General features: G+C 37.9%; 2 protein-coding genes across 2 annotated transcripts; both read right to left on the minus strand.

Moving 5' to 3' along the window:
- On the minus strand, positions 6,189–8,314 carry LOC109223600 (protein ASPARTIC PROTEASE IN GUARD CELL 1). The gene has a single exon (XM_019387980.1). It carries the CDS (start codon positions 8,119–8,121, stop codon positions 6,664–6,666), a length of 1,458 nt encoding a protein of 485 aa, XP_019243525.1. The 5' UTR covers positions 8,122–8,314; the 3' UTR covers positions 6,189–6,663.
- On the minus strand, positions 10,826–14,041 carry LOC109223601 (ATP-dependent Clp protease adapter protein CLPS1, chloroplastic). The gene is made up of 3 exons (XM_019387981.1): positions 13,878–14,041; positions 12,862–13,006; positions 10,826–11,323 (listed from the first exon to the last, which is right to left on the minus strand). Exons 1-3 carry the CDS (start codon positions 13,945–13,947, stop codon positions 11,062–11,064), a joined length of 477 nt encoding a protein of 158 aa, XP_019243526.1. The 5' UTR covers positions 13,948–14,041; the 3' UTR covers positions 10,826–11,061.

A 20,596-nucleotide genomic window follows, 5' to 3' on the forward strand; every position in this document is an offset into this window, starting at 1 on the left:
GTTGGCCATGGAGAGTTTGAGAAGAGGTCGAGGCAGGCCTAAGAAGTACTGGGGAGAGGTGATTAGACATGACATGGCGCTGCTTCAGCTCACTGAGGAGATGACCCTTGATAGGAGGGTGTGGAGTTCGAGGATTAAGGTAGAAGGTTAGTAGGTAGTTTATAGTTGTTCACTGATAGTCTTAGTAGCATACATGTCCCTTCATATTCTTAGATTTCTATTACGTTATGTGGTTGTGTTAGCCTCGGGTATTGTATTCCCTGCTGCTATTATTTGGTACTACTTATCCTTTATCTCACCCCTTCTCTTTTCTCTTCCTTCTTTTTTTCTTCCTTCCTTGCTTTCCTCTTCTTCTTTTTGTCCTTCCTGAGCCGAGGGTCTATTGGAAACAGCCTCTCTACCTGCATTAGGTAGGGGTAAGGTCTGCGTACAGCCTACCCTCCCCAAACCCCACATGTTGGGATCAAACTGGGTTTGTTGTTGTTGTTATTGTATTTACCTATTATACATTGACAATATAAAGATCTTTACTCCATTAATAAACTTTAATCTATTGTAGTATATTATTTGCCTCATTTTTTTCAGATTATTAATCATAGTTACCAATTACTTGTACTTACATTCTAAGCAATACAATAGTTTAAATTTTTCCATCCTGTCGATATATATATAGAAGTAAGTTTTTTCTTTAAAAAGTGCATTTAAGTGCAATTTGGGCATTTGGGATGATGACAACCAGAGGCGGACCTACACTATAGTCTGAGGGGTCACCGGCACCTAAAAGTTTTGACAAAAATTTTATATATACTTACAAATATCTTCAAAAATTAATCAAATGTTAGCATAAGCTCCCTTACCAATCTTTATGAGCAGTAATAAGTTTATATTAAATATTATAGCCGTGATCGCCAAATTCTGGGTCCGCCACATGATAAGAGCTCATGGCTTGTGTCCATAATTCGTCACTCTTTTTTCCATTTAAAAGAAAACAAGAAACCATACTGCGGAAACTGGGAAGAGACCACCTCATGACGACTGATGACAAAATTTATATACTTGTTTGACTCTGACGTGAATGCTGATGGAGTTCCCCAGAATTTCATGCACAATTTAGGAATTCTTTTTTATAGCTTTTCTACCTCATACAACAAGATAGAAATAAGGTTTACGAAAATAATTTTTCTACTCATACAAGGTAAATATAAGATTTACGTACACACAGTTAACTTATCTATGCAAAGTCGCAAATATTCCACACAACTTTTATGCTAATAATGTATTTTAAACTAGAGAAAATACATAAACTCATTCAACTTGTTATGTAAAATTATTTACACACCTAAACTTTACGGGTGTCCTAGCACCCCATTATTGTTAAAATATTTGTATTTATTTACTCCCTCCTAAGCCTTGGTCAGCCGCGTGTCTTAGACAACGCAATTGAGCGCGTCTTTGCTCTATTTTAATCGTTAAAAATACCCACAAAAAAAAAGAAAAAATTGAATTTTCAACTTCAATATAACCCCCAACCAACAGTAAAATTCATTCTTCCCAAATATTTTACCAAACCCAATTGAAGAACCCTAATTTCTTCTTCATCTAAATTCTGCCGAAATTGCATCAAATTGCTCTTTGAAGTTTTGATCTTTGAAAGCAAAGGTTAATCTTTCTCCTCCAAACATAATAAGGTTTCACAGATAATTCAACTTCAATGTTTGAGCTTGATTCTTCAAAGATCTTCGGCTTCGAACAGGTCTCCTCCAACTCGTCGAAAATTCTAAATAACAATGAAATCGAAGGATTTTGCAATCGGTCACTTCGATTTTGTTCGGGAAATCGATTTTAGCGAGGCAAGAATAATTTTCAGTGGTTGGGCATTAGGATTCTTCAATATGGAAATTTTTAACTGACGGGGTGAATAAGGCTCATTCAGAGACTGTTATTTTTAATACTAACATTTTGAATTAAGAAAAATAATTAAAGTTTGACCAGAATAAGCATCCAAAAGAGCTGATTTTTCATGAAATACTTTTGAAGAGACCATAGAAAGATTTTGGTTCTTTGGAAGAACAGAGGTCACGCCCATAACCAGATTTTTCCATTGAATTGAACACTGTTTTTTTCTTGGTTTTTATGTAATGTTTTTTTCTGAATTTTCAGTGGGGAATGAATTGGTATTTGGAATTCTTCAATTGAGGAGAAAAGATAGGAAGATGATAAGGAAATATATAATGTGCTATGAAAATTAGATAGAGGAAAATCCTTCGATTTTACGTGGCTTATTAATAAAGCGCGTGTTTCCCAGTTCCCACTCAAATTGATATAGTTGGGCCAGGGCTTAGGAGGGAGTAAATAAATATAAATGTTTTAACAATAGTAGGGTGTTAGGACACCCGTAAAGTTTAGGTGTGTAAATGATTTTTCAGGACAAGTTAAATGGGGTCTTTATGCATTTTCTCTTTAAACTATTATACTATATAACTTAGGGCGGAAATTTTCTTAAACGCGGTGTTTACACCTACACAATTAATACTTGACACATGTTGTAAAACAATAAAAGAACAAGAGCAATATCGCAGAGAAAGAGAGAGGGGGAATTCTTATTGAATTTTGGGGTGATTACAATAGAGTATAACCCTCTATTTATAGGGAGATGGTGACTTAGCCACCAAGTAATAAACCCTAGAATCTCTCTAAATATGGACATTCACCATAAATAGGATTCTATTTATAACACTCCCCCTGAATGTCTATTCAACAGATAATGTGCCTCGTTAAAACCTTAACTAAAAGAAAACCCAATGGGAAAAAAAAATTCTAGAGAAGGAAAAAAGAGTACACATATCTAATAATACGCCTTTTGGTTGCCTCGTTAAAAACCTTGCAAGGAAAACCCAGTGGGACAAAACCTTGTAAGGGAAAAAGAGTACAACGCGTATTAACTCCCCCTCATGAGAGCATCACTTCACATCCTTAAGCATTTGCATTTCAATCTTGTGCACCATCTTCAAAAGATCTTTGGTAGATATTTGATAAACAAATCAACCATATTAACTTGAATGAATATATTGCACCTTGAAATCATCATTCTTGATAGAGATGGATTGTCTTCATATGATCTTGTTAGAATCGTCAGTTCAATATCTTCACATAGAGGTGAAAACTCTTGCTATCATATTATCATGCATATAGTTATAGCAAGATACATTTGTGCACAAATTGCATTGAGGATGTAGTACTTCATGACCATGAATTCTATATGCTTTAGGCAATTTAAATACTTCAGGGATTGTTAAGTCATATAAGCCATATAATAGACTTTAGATGCATATCAAGTTTTCATGTCATGCTAGACATATAAGATATCGAAAACTGATTGCACATACCATTGACTTTATACTTTCAAGTGTTTGAACTACATGCATGTTCAAAACTACATGTCTTTCATATGAAACCAATTCTATTCGAAATTGTTCACCAGACTTAAGAGCCTCATATATATTTAGCGCTGTCATAGATATCGTCGGCAACATTTTATATCGGTTTCAATATTTTTCATAAAGACATAACATAGAGATCTCTTCATTCATATTTTCAGGTACCTGAATCTCTCTTGAGATTTAATGAAGTATTATGTCAAGTAATCTTCTAGATCACTTGCCTCCTTTATTATGATCATTTTGATCATTTGCTCATCTTCTTTATCAAGAAGTTTATTTGAAACCGATTTGGCTATATGCTTTAAGCGTACCATAGACTTTGTCCTTCTAGGACTTAATATGAGCATTTGCAATGAGAATATAGTTACTTTCTGTGGGTCAGCAAATGCGTCCGGCATGCTTTGCAGTATATTGCACATGAATTATCCTTTATGAACTTCAAGTTCATATTATCTTATTCGAGGATCGAGATGTATAAATAATAATTCATTCCATGTAACTTTTTCTCAACTGTTTATCATGTCTCCCCCTCATGTTAGAAAAGCTAACTTGTTTCCTCAACTTTGAGAACCCATCTTTGTGCGTTATGGTGTTAATCAAAATATACACCGCACATCAATAATAATAAGATGGAATTATTTGGTTCCTGACCCTGAACCACTTTTGAGGGGAGAATGTAATATACTTTCGTATATAACCTATATCAAACTGATATAGATAACTTTGTTCTCATAAGCAATAGTTTAGCTATTAAGTGGAGGCACTCAATAAATCATTTTGCTAAACCAATTGTGATGTAAACCAACTTATCAAGATGAACTTCTTGAATAGAAAATCTGGAAATTATGCTCGAAATTAAATTATTGAGCAAGTTACCTCGCAAACACCATGTTGCGAGTTAATAATAATCGCACATGTAACCATCTCATAGATGCATCTTATGTGGTATACATGGCAGGTGAATGGGCCCATATTCACCTTTGATATTTCCAGCATTCATGGGATTCAATCCCAATTTTAATTGGTCTATTAATTAATGAGAACAAGCAATGTAAAAGAATTCGTAAAGAACTTTCTAGTTCTTTAATATTTACCCATGTGAATTCTCTTTTATTTTTGCACATCATGCTTAAATTGATATGGCTAAACTGATTATGCCAACTAGATAAATTATCAATATTGATAAAGACTAGGTTTACACCATGATGTGTGCAATTATCAATAAACTCCAAGTTTGTTATGATAAGGGTTTTTATATCAATAAATATCCACTTCATTGTGGTATTCTTTTGTTTATGTAGTACAAATTGGAGAATAAAGCGGGTAGCTTTTCACATACATTTACAAGATGTAGTAATATAAGATATTAAATCTTTCCTTTATTTATAGTCTCAATATAATCAACCGCTTTCGCGTATACTTTGGAAACTGAATAAGTTTCTTTGAGACTTACTACAACACAATATCTTATTGGTAATTAATTGTGTTTCTCCAAAATAGTATAATTGGCTCTTGCAGAGTTCTCAATTAATTTTGTAGTACCACATATTCATCAACACCCATATGGTGAATATCTCTTTTAAAGAGAAAGTTATACCATTATGGTTATGGTCAAAATTATATGCAAGATCTGTTTCTTGCATTACCGTTGACTTTTAATAATCACAATGCCAAAATATTTTGGCGTACAATAGGTACGTGACCAATGATCATTCATGCCATAATAATGATATTATTTTCTTATATCATCTCAAACCTCCTTCTGGAGGTGAGTGTGGTATATACAACTAGCACGCTCATATTCTTCCAAAAATGAATATGTATTCTTAAATCAGATGTTGTCACATTCACATCATGAATAGACCATAATCATCTATATGTGCTTTATAAAATCTCATGTCAAATCGATGACAAATATTTTCACAAGTGGGGGATTATCTTGAGAATCCTTATTATTCTCATTATCACAATGATGACGATTATAATTTCGTCTATTGCCACGTCCACATCCATTGATACATTCATAGTGATAATTTTGTCTTCTTTCATACTTATCACATACTGCTATCACATTCTCTTAAAAGAATGAGAATGGAGCAAATTCAATGGGACGGGTTTCCACTTTGTGTGCCCATAATCATACATGAATTTGATCATGTCAAGACATAGAAACTTTTACCACTTCAGGTGGTTATAATTTCTTACAAACTCCATTAGAGTTATAATCAAACTTTGTTGTCTTTGCTTGTATTTAAAATCAAAGTATAGAATAAAAGAGAAAAATACGGTAAAATACTTACCTTAAATCCAGAATTTAATCATGAAGGAAGTTCATGGAATAATTGACAATCATTATGCTCAATCCCAAAGCTTCTACTCAATTGGTTAGAGTGTCGTGCTGATAACGTGTTGTAAAAGAATAAAAGAACAAGAGTCATATTGCAGAGAAAGAGAGAGAGAGAGGGAATTCTTATTGAATTTTAGGGTAAATTACAATAGAGTATAACCCTCTATTTATAGGGAGATGGTAACTTAGCCACCAAATAATAAACCCTAGAATCTCTCTAAATATGGACATTCACCATAAATAGGATTCTATTTATAACAACACAAGTCTTCTAACATTAGTTAATTATTACACATTTTCACGAGTAAGTGTAAGTTTTTTCTCATAACTCTTTTTTGTTTCAATTTACTGATCTCACAAAAGTTAAACTATTACAAATGTATCATTAATGCGGGGAGCAATAGATATTATGGGTCATGAATTAATTTGGTGGTAGAAGTTGGCTACTGTATTTATGAGAATCACCAGCCAATGGCTCTTTCTAGAGCTACTTCACAATTCATATTAATTACAGGCATACAATCATTTCCAAGTTCCAACTACTACTATTCAATCTCTCACCTTACACTTTCCTGTGAGTATTGAAATACTACACCATAATTTCATACAGAGTTTTTTTTTTTTATTTAAAAGAAAGAGTAACCCTACCATCCATAACTTAATTAGTAGTATTTCATTATGGAGCCACCTATATACTTCTTTATTTTCTCCCTTTTCTTTTCATTTCTTCTCTTCTTTTTTTTCAAACAAAGTTCTGCTTTTTAAGTTTTTACAAATTACAACCATTAATTAATATTTGTAAAACAAGCAGCTACGAATTTTCTTTTATCTCCTCACAAAGTTTCTACGTACTAATACGGAATTACTACTAATTTTCTAACATTTGTCGGGACTGAATCCAACGAGGTTGTTAGCCAGGTCATAACTGACACGTGTCCCTTGCTGCTGTATGTTTCCAATAATAGATAGCGACCCTTCCGTCGGAGCAAAAGCCAAGCAGAATTTCCCCGACGAGTCCACCGGTATCAGGTAATTCTTCGGGTGCAACGACAGCGTTTTATCTCCGGTGAAATGGAACGCCACCGTCGGAACAGTCACTTTCTTCATAGACGACAGGTCGTAGCAAGTGTCAAACAGGGCGAATTGCCCGGCGGAAGGCAAATTCTGAGTGAATTTCACGAAGGAATCACGCAAAGCATTGTAAGCGGTGGTCTGTAACCGAGTCACCGCCGTACCGGAGTCCACGATGATCCCGCCATTTCCACTTCCGTCCACCTGGAACACCGACGCTGGAATCGACAACATCTGGCCGCCGACACTGATTCCAGTAAGTCCGACGTAGAAGAAAGTGCTCCTTCTCGAGTTACGGAGTAAGGGAGCAATTACGGAGTCACCGGGCCGTGCCGAGTTAAAATCCAGCGTTGACGACGAAGCAGAGTCACGGTCCACGAAGCAGTAGGAAAACGACAACGCTTTGATTTGAGATGGTAGAGATAAAGTGCCGCCACCTAGAGCAATCAAACCAGCGGCGCCGACGAAGAGTCCTTCATTATCATGGCCACAGCCTATAGCAACTTTAGAGAAAGAACCAGAGTTCCCAAACGACACTGTTTCAGTAGCAAACTCTCCTACGGTAAACGAGCCGTCACCGTACGAGACCTGATAAAGACACGCGTTAGTACCACAAGCGGAGACCTCAAGAGCAGAGCAGTGAGCATCATCACAAGAGACCCGACTGTAAGTGGAAGAACCCGACGGGTTAAAAACTGGATCCGACTGCTGATAACAGTCGGAACACGGCTCACATTGAAGCCACGTGATGTCACTACCAGTGTCTAAAACCATGTAGAATTCCTTAGCCGGTTGGCCAAACCCGAGCCGAGTGAAATACTCGCCGCTGCCCTGACTTGCTCCTGAAGTAATAGGAGTTTGAAGGTCTTCGGGTTGCAACATGGTTTGAACCGGCTTGAGATCAGAATGAGTAAAGTTGGTGAGTGAGAGGGTGAGTTTCATGGTCAGTGAGGAAACTCGAGCCGAGTCACGTTCAAGTCGAGAGAGAGTGAGGGATTCATAGTCCTTATGACGTGGCTTAACTAGAGCTGAACGAGGATAAATTGAAACAGAGATTGAAGAAGAATTAGAAGGGGTACTTCTAATAGCTTCTTGTTGAAAAGTTTGAGAAGTAGGAGACAGAACTTGAACAGTTTTCTTAATGAATTCTGTTACGTCAAAGCTTTGGGAGTGTGGATTTGAAGATGAAAAGGAGCGAGAGAAAGCACAGGGGACGAAAATAACAGAGATAAGAAGAAGGAAAAAGAAGCAAAATTGGGCCATTTTTTGAGGAAATGGAAGAATGAAAGGAATGGAGAAGAAAAGAGAAGAAGAAGTGGATATAAGTAGAAGGAGAAGGAGGGGAAAGCCGAAAGGGAAGGGAAAAGAAAGAGAGGGAGGGGGCTCACGTCAGACTTGTTGAATCAAAACAAAAGCATTTAAAACAGAGAAAGAAGCTTGATACCTGCTCTCTCTTCTACAACTATAAAAGAAGAGAAGATATTGCTACCATTAATTATTGCTTTTCCTCTTCTTTATTAATCATTTTTGTCCTTATTCTTTTCCTCTCCCCTTTTTTTAATTATATGGTATTAATTATTTCATATAAGTAGCTAGATTATTCAGCTCCATTTGTGTTTTAGATTAAAGCTGTCAATGTTGTCCAATAAGAGGTCGTTTGGTAGCTGGTTAGAAGAAAGGTTATTCATGTATAAGGGGTAACATAACTTATATCATGTTTGGTAGGCAATAATTATTTTGTATAAAATTCTGCATAACTAATACCATGATTGGTTGACATTTTTCAATTATGCATAAATAATACATGTATAAGTTATGAGTCAATCTGTGTATTATTTTATGCGGGGTAGAAGATGGAATAACTAATACATGTATTAGTAATACATGGATAAAATACTGAAATGACAAATTTACCCCTATCACTTTACACATAAGGCTTCCTTATTTCTCTGCCAACCCGTCAACAGGTTTCACTTGCTTTCACTTGCCAACTATATACCTTGTCTTCTCTCATTTTTAAAGAACAAACTAGCAAAAGCAAACTGGAGAAGCCACTAGAAAATGGAAATACCAAAACTAAGAAGTGAAAATCAAATATGTCTAAACTTCACATAGTTCAGTAGTATATATGACGAAGAAGTGAAAGTAACACCCAAAGTTCCTAACTAAATTGTTTCCTACATAAATGGAAAGAGAGAAAAAACAATGCAAAAGAAGGCCAGGGGTATAGTTGTAAACAAGCATTTTACTTTAAAATTTATATAATGTATATCAATTTCTAATACAACAAACCAAACATTCAAAAAAATAATCTCTGCATAACTAATACCTGCATAACTAATCCCTGCATTACTTATTCCTGCATAACTAATCCCTGCATAACTAATACATGTATAACTAATACCTGCATAACTCTAACCGGTAACCAAACGACCCCTAAGTGTATATTTCACCTAAACCCGTTCAAAGGTTAATGTACTCGTTGGTGTAACCGAAATCCATCCTTCCAAAACATTGAGTCAAGTCAACTCGGTTATGGTACTACTACAAATCATATCAATAAGAGAGTTTGTAAACATAGAATAAATATTTACAAACAAATAGTTAAAATGGCAAAACCTTTTTTTTGTATAACAATTATATTTTAAGTAGGTCCGTTTTGTAATTAAATATTAGAAAAGATCCAAACAAATAGAATAAAAACTCTAGTTGTGCAAGAAGATTATAACCCATTTCTCACCCATATTTCATAATAAATATTTAGAAAAATCTTCCTACCTTTTCCCCTTTAAATGTTGAGGTGAGTGTATGGTGCTGGATTTTATCCATTGCTCTGCATCTTGCAAGTGTAGTTGGCAAATTAATTACACGGCTACTACTCTATCCATTGTTACGGCGGGTAGTTAGAGCAATCAATACTTGAAGTTGGCTATATATAGTTGCTACACAAAAAAATTCACTCTCGTTGGATCCGTTGTTTACATGAAAATTATTAAATATGATATCAGTATGTTAGAAAAAACTTTGGCTACTATAACTTAAACATGCGAATTACTATGTATTTCTTACCTCAATTTAGCATATAACGATGACAAATTGATGTGATGTGATATAATACTTATATAGATAAGTATTTAATTATATTAAAGCTTTGTTTGGGAACTGCAGCAAAGACATTCTTTGTCAAGAAACCAATGACATGGTGCGGTATTAATTTCTATACTACACCTATAAGCAGTTCGATCCTCCATTACAGCTACATAATTAACTTTCTAAAAGTAACATTTGATCCTTCTCCTTTGCGAGATTGTTATGATTATTGAATGCAAATAATTTTAATGGATATGGCCATATGATGACATCTCATCAGGACCAGGTTCTCCCGTATGGTTTATGATATTACGTCTACCTTCCTTATCTTAATTTTTTCATAACTATTGTTTTTACCTATTTATTATTAATATAAAATATTACAATTTGACTTATTTGCCTTTTTAATATTAGACTCTTCTAATTAATTTTATTAAATATCTTAATCAACCAATTCTTTAAGGGGTCGTTTGGTACGCAGACTAAATTATCCCGAATTATAATCCCAGGACTAATTTATACCATGTGGGAGGTGGGATAAAATAATCTCAAGTTTGATGGGATAAGGTGGAATAGGATGGGATATCCTGGATTAAGTCGGCAATTAAATTTATACCGTTTTTGGTTGGAAGTGTAAATTTCCCACCTTATTAAGAATTCAATATTAAACGCATTCTTCAGTAACTAGCATAAAATGCTTTGTCCTAACACTCACGCCAGAAGGTAAGTCCTTCTACTCTTTCTTCTATTTCTAGTAATACAAAACACAAAAACTTCAACGAGAGCAAAAAAATTCACATAGGTGATATCCATTTGTTGGGATTAAAATGTAGGAGTGGCAAACGATTTAGTACGGAATGAATAAAATCGACTTGGATAGAAGGGAATAGAGATAGAGGATGCATATTACGGATTGACCCAACTATTCCGGATTGAGGCATAGTTGATTAATTGATCGATATATTTCCAGTATACAAACTCATTGATCTGCGGTGCTGACATTGTTTACGGGTAATATGATCTAGAGGTAATGAGGTACTTACTATTCCATTCTCAACATTTATGTACAATATCTATGCAAAGTGTAGCCTCCACCGATCAGGTTCATTTTTTTCAACAACCTCCACTGGCAGGCTCGATGGAGCTTAGCAGACCATTGCCTCTTAGCTGCGTGCAATGCTCTTCTGCATCAGCTTGAGCACAGATTATTACCACCGCAAGACCATTGTAATGTGCCTCTTGCATGATATTAACAGCATTGTCCACCGTCATCCCTGGTATAACCTTCATGAGTACTTGAACTACATACTCCCTCTTGTTGTAGTTGTCATTGTGCAGCATCACACGATAGGGCGGGGACATCTTCCTTGATTTTCTGCAAAAGGAAGACAAAAATTATAGTACTAATAGATAGTTACTCATTGCATTTTCTTTGTACATAAAGTTTTATTAATCATACATTTCGCCCAGAAGGTAAAGCAATGCAACCAGATACCTACATGCAGTTCTCTTGATATGCAGTCTCGTCACCAGGATTTTTTTTTTTTAAATTTAAAAAAATAAAGTAATGTAATCGTCAAAAGGAAAGCTTCTGGTCTTCTTTGGGGTCTGAGCCATATTCAACTCTTTTATAACTTATCCATGAGAAATAAACGATAAATACGACCTCTGTGCTTAGTGTGAGATATATTGGTCTTCTTGCCTAAAGGAAAATTCTACGGTGCTCCCTAAAGAAAGTACTCCAGATTTGTGTTTGTAGATAGATTGTTCATCTTTACAGCAATAACCATTATTTGGAAACTGTTGCTCTGTTTCTTCTCTTGAATTGCTGCCAATTTTGTTATCTTTCTCCTCTTTGTTCCCTTCCCATCTTCCTCCTTATCCCTGTTGTACAGAGTATTTACACGTCACCTTAACAACAACCAAGCAATGTCTGTGCAACGTACAACACTAAGAGCCCCGCACATGTCTATGGTGCTTGAAGATCACATGATTGTTCAGGGAGTTGAAAATTCATTTTTCTGTTTTAAAAATTTAAGCGTTCTTCTGATTGGAGCCCTGCCTCCTGACAGATATCACATGAGCTGTGGTTTTTAAACATGTGACTGGTGTTGGGTAAAATAGGTTACTAGAGGTGAAGGCTGGATGCTGTGGTGGTTGGAGTTTGGAGTTTGGAGTTTGATAGTCCATTTTGCTTGATAGTATGCCAGTTTGCAAAGACCATATAAAGAGGATGGAGAGCGAAGCATTGAAAGTCTTTGTCTAAATTAGATAAGAAGGATGGAATGACCTCAAATATTTGACATATAGCAGCCCAGTTCCCATATCAATAGAAAGCATTTGAGGGAGTTATTGTTTTTTCAAAAGCATTTCAGGGAGTTATTGTTTTTTCTTTTTACTTAAGGGAAATGTAGTTTCGCGGAAGGAAGTAGTAACAGGTCCGCCGAACGGGAATATAGCAACTAAAGAATGAACAGACACACGTGGTTGTATATATGGATGCGACTCCAACATGATAAGCATGCCCGGGTGCTTCCTTTCACCAATCGTACATAAAGAAGAGAGAAGAAGTTCTTTTCCCTTTTCTCTTTGGAGAAGGGTCAGGAAGAGAGAGGGGATGATCATCTGAAGTTACAAGGCTGGAGTTAGTATTACTTAACTTTAATTAATGTCTAACTCTAAAGAGCTCTTATGACCGACAATTTATTTCGTTGTCTACATATGGGCACGGTTCCAGTTTTCAAAGAAAAAGAGAAGAATAAACTGTTATCCATGGGAAGTAGTTAGATGTCTCCTGATGGAAACCACATCCGCGTGAAAGAGAAGAATAAAAAGAATTTGGACTCATGAAAGAACAATAAAGCCTTGAGTCAGTCGAAACAACACGTTACTTCAGATTTGAGGAATCCATACCTCAAGTCAAACTCAGATTCACGCCCAGGAGTTGTTTTCTCTATAACAGGCTTCTCCAACACACCACCTTTGCCTACTCCTGCTATAGGCATTGCCATTAATGTGTTCCGATTTCTCCATTGTTTTTGACGAGGTTTCGTATCTCCTGTATCAAATAACCCCCAGATAATTAAATTTTATGCCAAATTACAAACATGTGTGAGTAAACATTCATAAAGAACAAAGTGGTAATTCATCAGTTCTCCATCATATAAACACAAATTCTAATTATCTATACATTAGATACAAAGTAATTTACTACTGAGTGAATTGATACTCTTAAATAATACTAGTCATTAAATCCATGATATCTCGAAATCAATACGTTTCTCTTAGACCAACTGCATACTTCACTAGTTTCAAATGGAAGTATGTTCAATAGTTTCTAAAAGCATTAATGACTAGGTTTAACGATGATTGGCTAGCAAAAGATGCAGATAAAAAATCAGCCCTTCAACTTGGACTTTCATGCTTCTCTCACATATTTCAGACCTTTCTAGTAAAGAACGCAGTCCCATTTCTTCCCTAGTAAAAATTCAAAGTTCAATTTTACTCTTTATTGAAGCTGTTATGAATGTCTCAGGAAGATGAATATCATCAAGAACCCTATCTCTACACCCCCTCCACCCCCCACCCCACCCCAAGCTCCCAATTGACACTCTCTTTTCCTGTATTGGAGTGTCTACTGGTACTTTAGGGTATTCACTAGATATTGGGGTTTTTAAATCAAGTTCAGACAGTAGCCTTTTCTCTCTTTTTTCACTCTAAAGTTAAGAATCCACGAACTCCACCTCAGGAAAACAAGAATAATCCATAAATTTTCAAACAAAATGAGGTCCAGGAACATTCAACAAAACTAACTACGCCAATTAAAATTGCTATTATTGGAAAGAACGAGCAATTCTTGGTGAAACACAATAAAGATTCAATAAACAAACAATTAACGTATTTTAGAGAGAGAAAGATGAGTGGTTTACCGGGTTTTGGTTGGAAGATTTGATGGGGAGAAAGAGCAACTCGGCCACAAATGGCTGTCTCCATTACCATAACTCCTCTCTCTCTCTCTCTATCTCTCTGTTTCTCTCACCAAACCACACAGCACCACTACTAATACTACTGACTTCTGATTTTAAAATCTACCACAAATTTCTTCTATTTTTCTTTTTCACCTGATAATTTGTATAATAACTGCTAAATAAGAAGAAAATTAAATGAGTGGTCGGTACTATAACAGTCGATCAAGATTCAAATCCTTCACACATATGGAAAGCAGACACGTATCGGCTAGGTGAAATCAGCACCATTTATCTCATTTAGTCAATACCCTTTTAAAAATATGCTCACGCTTCAATTCTTTTTTATATTGCCGTCACATAATTATCTTTTTATTTTAATTATTTACGTAACCAACTATTGTATAGGTCAAAATCTGACCAAATGGTTATTATTAAAGGAAACGGTAAGAGGTCGGCCAAGCCATGGTCGTGTCCACGAGGCGTAGTGGTGACGAGCATCTCGGCTGCTGTCGAGATCAGGCTATCAAAAGGCTTACACGGAAGAACGTAACATATGGGCGTGTAAGGAAGGAGTATGGCCATGAGATGGCACACTGGTTAAGAACCGTTGGCCGTTGGGTAAAAGGGGAAATGGGCTATATATATAAGGAAGGTCAGGCAGAAGAAGAAAAAAAAGAGAAACCGAAAAGAAAACAGAGAAGACATAGAAAAGGTCTCTTGGGGGCAAGAAGAAGGAGGAGGAGGAGGAGAAGAAGAAGAAGAAGAAGAAGAAGAAGAAGAAGAAGAAGAAGAAGAAGCAGCAGCAGCTCACGTTCAGGATTGCAAACCTGTGCAATCCCCTTCGTTGAATCAATAAAGCTAAATCTGATAGTCATCAACAATAATCATACTTTATCCTCTTTGTTTCTACAAATACGAAACGATATGCTGAAGTTGTAAGATTACCATTTACATTTAAGGTATTCCATTCCATCTGAGATTTGTTATATAAATTCAACCTCTTGGATTTCAACACTCATGGTGCTTAGATCTAGAGTAGATTATCTTTGTCTAAGATTTACCCTCTTTTCATCATTAATTGATTTAATCAAAGAGCTTAACATTTTTTGGTCAAATAATTTGGCGCCGTCCGTGGGGATTTCTTAGCCAAATTCTTTAGTTTCCTTTAGATCTAAAAACCAACCAGGTATTACTTCCGGGCTGCTTCAACTTCACCATCTCGGTGACAACGCCAACCTAAAAAGAGTAGCAGATAAGTTCTTGAAATAAACGTATCAATCTAGGTCAGGTCTCTACACAAAATAAAAATCATGACCGATGTCTATACAGAACCATGCCCCACCCATAACGGTAGGCTTAGCGGGTCATATGCACGATTTAAGTAGAACCATGGTCGCTATGTGCTTGGCATAACCGCGATCCCACGCGGTGTATACACCCTGTATACTGACCTGTACCTTCACCCCTGAGGAAGGGATGATAACCTACCGCATGACCCCTTGAAACACCAGGCATGTCCCGCATTAATTTCATATCACGTATGCTGGATGATTTAAAATCAAAGCATGACATGTTTCCCTTATCGTTTACGCATATCGGACTGGGACTCATCCCCGATATCCCAATGGGTGAGGTAATCCCAACACACAGGAAGCCTAGACGTAGTTAGACGGCGAAGCTAAATGTGGCTGCCAAATCTAAAACCGCTATTCAAGTACTAGGCGGAGCGTGTCACCCTACAACGCCGCTTCTCCCTTCACCGGCTTGCTAGGCCGAGGTAACAGACAATCATTTTGGTTTTTCACTCTTTTTGTTTCGAAACAGGAACGCGAGCACTTGCATAGATATGCAAACAAGGGGCAAACGCCGCTAAAACACCCCAGAAAATGGTTCCATAGCATGCCATCTTGCAAGGAATGACCGAGCGAAACCCCCCAAGCCGCAGTATATCATAAATAACGGAAATGGCACAGTACAGATCAACTATCGAAAAACAATCTCCAGTAAAAGCAAAATTGAGCAAAGTGGGACTCTCCCGTAAAACACGCAGCATTCTCCAATAAAAGCAAAATTGAGCGAACTGGGACTCACCCAGGAAAAAGCACAATACTCTCCAAATGAAAGCGAAATTAAGCGAACCAAGATTTGCCCCGATGCACATGTAAACAACACGGCGACGAGTAATGCTCCCCAACGGAGATAGTACAACGGGTTAAAATTTCGACATTGCTCGAAATAACACCCCTACGGCCATCGGCCTTCGCCAAAAGAGAATTCGACCTCACTCGAATCTACAACAAGTTAAAATTTTGACCTTGCTCGAAATACCACCCCTACGGCCATCGGCCTTCGCCAAAAGAGAATTTGACCTCGCTCGAATCTACACCGGGCTAAAATTGCGACCTTGCTCGAAATAACACACCCACGGCCTTCGCCAAAAGAGAATTCGACCTCGCTCGAATCTACACCGGGTTAAAATTTTGACCTTGCTCGAAATAACACCCCTACGGACATCGGCCTTCGCCAAAAGAGAATTCGACCTCGCTCGAATCTACACCGGGTTAAAAATTTGACCTTGCTCGAAATAACACCCCTACGGCCTTGGCCAAAAGAGAATTCAACCTCGCTCGAATCTACACCGGGTTAAAATTTCGACCTTGCTCGAAATAACACTCCTACGACCATCGGCCTTCGCCAAAAGAGAACTCGATCTCGCTTGAATCTACAACGCGTTAAAATTTTGACCTTGCTCGAAATAACACCCCTACGGTCAACGGCCTTCATCAAAAGAGAATTCGACCTCGCTCGAATCTACAACGGGTTAAAATTTCGACCTTGCTCGAAATAACACCCCCCTATGGCCATCGGCCTTCGCCCTAACATCATCAAGATTGATGTCGGATTCTGACTCGTACTCATCAACCATGACGCCTTTTCCCATCTCTTAGGCCGAATAAGAAGCAGGGCTCGACCGGGATGTAGAAGGGCCGCCAGGGACAGCGATGGCAGCCTCGGGACTCCGTCTCTCCGCCGTACCAGCCTGTAGATCGCTTATAACGGGCGTAGCCTCTGCGGCCGGGTTGGCATAATCGCCGGCTTCGGGCACCGCCAAGGCAGGGTCGCCCCTCACGGATGTTTCAGCTTGAGGATTCATTTCTAACACCACCTGTTGCCTCTTCGACGGGGTCTCTCCACTACCGGCGCGGGAAGATTCGCCCACTAAACGAACAGTAGGAACCGGAGTCTCTGGCTGAGGAGTTGACTCCGCATGAACGTTTACGGCTGCCGACGCGGATTGGATAGTTGCTCTCAGCGCCTGCCGGGCAGCGACTTTTGGCGTAGGTCGGGCAAGGGGCGCCAGCTGATGAAATGCGAGCGGAGGAGCCCTCGTCCTTCGTACCCTCCCTTTTGACAAAGAAAGATGATCATATAGCGGCAAGGCCAAAACATGAGGCAAAGAATGAAGCAAAAATTGCAGCGGGCCGACTCACCAGTGAGAGGCTTACGCCTATATTTCTCATGGAAGGACGCCCACTCACGAATCCCCATTGTATGGGGGAGAATTGCGCTCACCCACTCGCGGATATCGTCAGTTAGCGGGGGAGAAAGTCTCTTAGTTGCAAAGGTAAAAACAAGTCTTTAACAACATCACCTAAAAGAGAATGATCGACGACCGCTGTAAAGGGAATCACAAAATAAATCGAAGGAAACTTACGGGCGAAATTCCACGTCTCTGGAAACCCTGCCGAATTCGCCACAAGATGCTCCGTCCGCACATAGAAGTAGCTCGCCCAGAAGCGGCGATTAGCCTTATCGTCCATCTTCACCACCAAACTCTTTGTTCCTCGATGGCGCATATGGATCATTGTACCCCGAAGAAAACGAGGGGCAAAGATGTGAAGCATGTGCCCCAAAGAAATTCCTCGTCCGGCAAGCTCCGCGTACTTAATTAGCATGACGAAGAGTTTGTACACATACGGGGATAGCTGAGCCGGGCACACTTCGTAGAAGCGACGGAAGTCTACCAACAGAGAGGGAAAAGGAAGCGTGTACCCGATAACAAAGGGGTACGCGTAAAACGCGCAGTACCCCTGGCGGTGCAATGAACAATATCCTTCCCCCGCCACCGGTACCATCTCGATATGAGTAGGGATTCCCCACTTGGCCTTGAGCGCCGTAATCGCCACTTCATCCATGGTGGAAGGGACAGGTTCCGGTTCGTCTCCGGCAAGGCTGTTGAAGTCAGTCCTTAATTTCCACGGACGGGGTAGTATCTCATCCACTGTCGGAAATCCCTCGTCTTCCGCCACCTCCATCCCCTCTTCAAGAAGGGGTACGTCATTTTCCGGCACCGGAGCTTCGACGAATCTATCGGTCTGGGAAGAAGTACCAGCCATTTGTTTGTCTTGATCGAAATAAACAAGAATGGTAAAAGAATAGAAAGGATGGTCACGTCAAATTCCGACGAAAGCAGAAGTATGAAAAACTAAGAAAGGTGGAAGTTTTTAAAATTCTCTCTGATAAATTGAGAGCATACCAATCAAATGGTGGATTCCCCCTATTTATAAGAGCAGAAATGTCCTGAGAGGGAAACTCGAGAGCCGTCAATCAGAAAAATCGAAAGGGCACAAGAAACGATACGGTGTTTGGGAATCGTGCGTCATAATGACGCATAATGGGCATTCATGGTACCCTGAATCGACGTAACGATCCATCTCCAAACTAACACGACGGCTCGGTAAGGTCATTGAAGCATCACATCGTCGCTTAGCCGTAAGGACCCCATCCTCGCATAATGTCCAAATTTCTCCTAATTCTAGAATCGACTGGATTCGCCCATAGAGTTCGCCATAAGACGACCCCAACGGGCGGAGGGACTAACTGTATAGGTCAAAATCTGACCAAATGGTTATTATTAAAGGAAACGATAAGAGGTCGGCCAAGCCATGGTCGTGTCTACGAGGCGTAGTGGTGATGAGTATCTCGGCTGCTGCCGAGATCAGGCTATCAAATGGCTTACACGGCAGAACGTAACATATAGGCGTGTAAGGAAGGAGTACGACCATGAGAAGGCACGCTGGTTAAGAACCATTGGGTAAAAGAGGAAATATATATATATATATATATATATATATATATATATAAGGAAGGTCAGGCAGAAAAAGGAAAAAAAAAACCGAGAAGAAAACAGAGAAGACATAGAAAAGGTATCTTGGGGGCAAGAAGGAGGAGAAGAAGAAGAAGAAGCAGCTCACGTTCATGATTGCAAACCTGTGTAATCCCCTTCGTTGAATCAATAAAGCTAAATCTCATAGTCATCAACAGGAATCATACTTTATCCTCTTTGTTTCTACAAATACGAAACGATATGCTGAAGTTGTAAGATTACCATTTACATTTAAGGTATTCCATTCCATCTGAGATTTGTTATATAAATTCAACCTCTTGGATTTCAACACTCATGGTGCTTAGATCTAGAGTAGATTATCTTTGTCTAAGATTTACTCTCTTTTCATCACTAAATTGATTTAATCAAAGAGCTTAACACTTTTTGGTCAAACAACTATATCGTTGGAAAAAAATATTTGGCTGGAAATAATGTATAGTTCTCTTCTCTCTTTCAACTTATCATTCTAACCCTTTGTAGCACAGGCCATTTTTTGTACAAGGATGAGCTATCATCCTTCTTGTTTCACAGGTGAAAAAAGAATATGTATTCCTAATGCTTTATATGTCACATTTTTTTATTTTAGGACATCCAAATTGTTTGATATAATTCTGCAAGTACTTCATTCATTTAACTTGTAATCTTTTTGATAATTATAGTGTCCGACCAGTTTGTCTGCACCTTGATTAATTCAATGGGATACTTGTTACCTTTCATCAGCAACAGAAAGCAAGTAACTTTATCCACCAAGACTTGTATAGATGAGAAGGAATTACCTAATATTTTTTTCTTCGTTGGGATTTGAACTTGAGACCTCGTGGTTCTTAGTGCTCATACTTTCATCAGATTAACTTTATAATCATTATTTTAATATGTTAATACTAAAATAAATAATTCAAAACAATACATTCTCATATTCAATGATAAAACTATATAAAATAGCACGAAAGGAGTAATTTTTTTCCAACCATACAACTTATAGCCCATTTAGCCAAGCTCCTAAAATCAGCTTATTTTGAGAAGTGCTTTTCTCAAAAGTACTTTTTAAAAAAGTGCTTTTGGTGAGAAGCAGTTTGTGTTTGGCTAATTAATTTGAAAAGCACTTTTGAGTAGTAATTAGTGTTTGGCCAAACTTTTGAAAACTGCTTCTAAGTGTATTTTTCTCAAAAGTGCTTAGAAAAGTGCTTTTGGAGAGAAGTTACTTTTTTCTGCTTCTCCAAAACTGCTTCTGCTTCTCCTCAAAGACACTTTTTTACCTTCCAAAAGCTTGGCCAAACACCTCAATTTTTGGCCAAAAGTGCTTTTGACAAAAAAAAAAAAGCACTTTTGGCCCAAAAAAAAGCTTGGCCAAAAAGGCTATTAGATTGGCGAAAGGCTAGAATGCTAGCCTTATAAATACTAGTACTATATTGGTCAATTATCAGAATTAAGTGAGAAAATAAATCATTTAACACACGTCACACATTTATTAATGGTCATGATACTAGTAACTTTTCTCCAATAAAAAAGCTTG

This window comes from Nicotiana attenuata, chromosome 3 (assembly GCF_001879085.1).
Source record: "Nicotiana attenuata strain UT chromosome 3, NIATTr2, whole genome shotgun sequence".
Lineage (NCBI taxonomy): Eukaryota > Viridiplantae > Streptophyta > Magnoliopsida > Solanales > Solanaceae > Nicotiana > Nicotiana attenuata.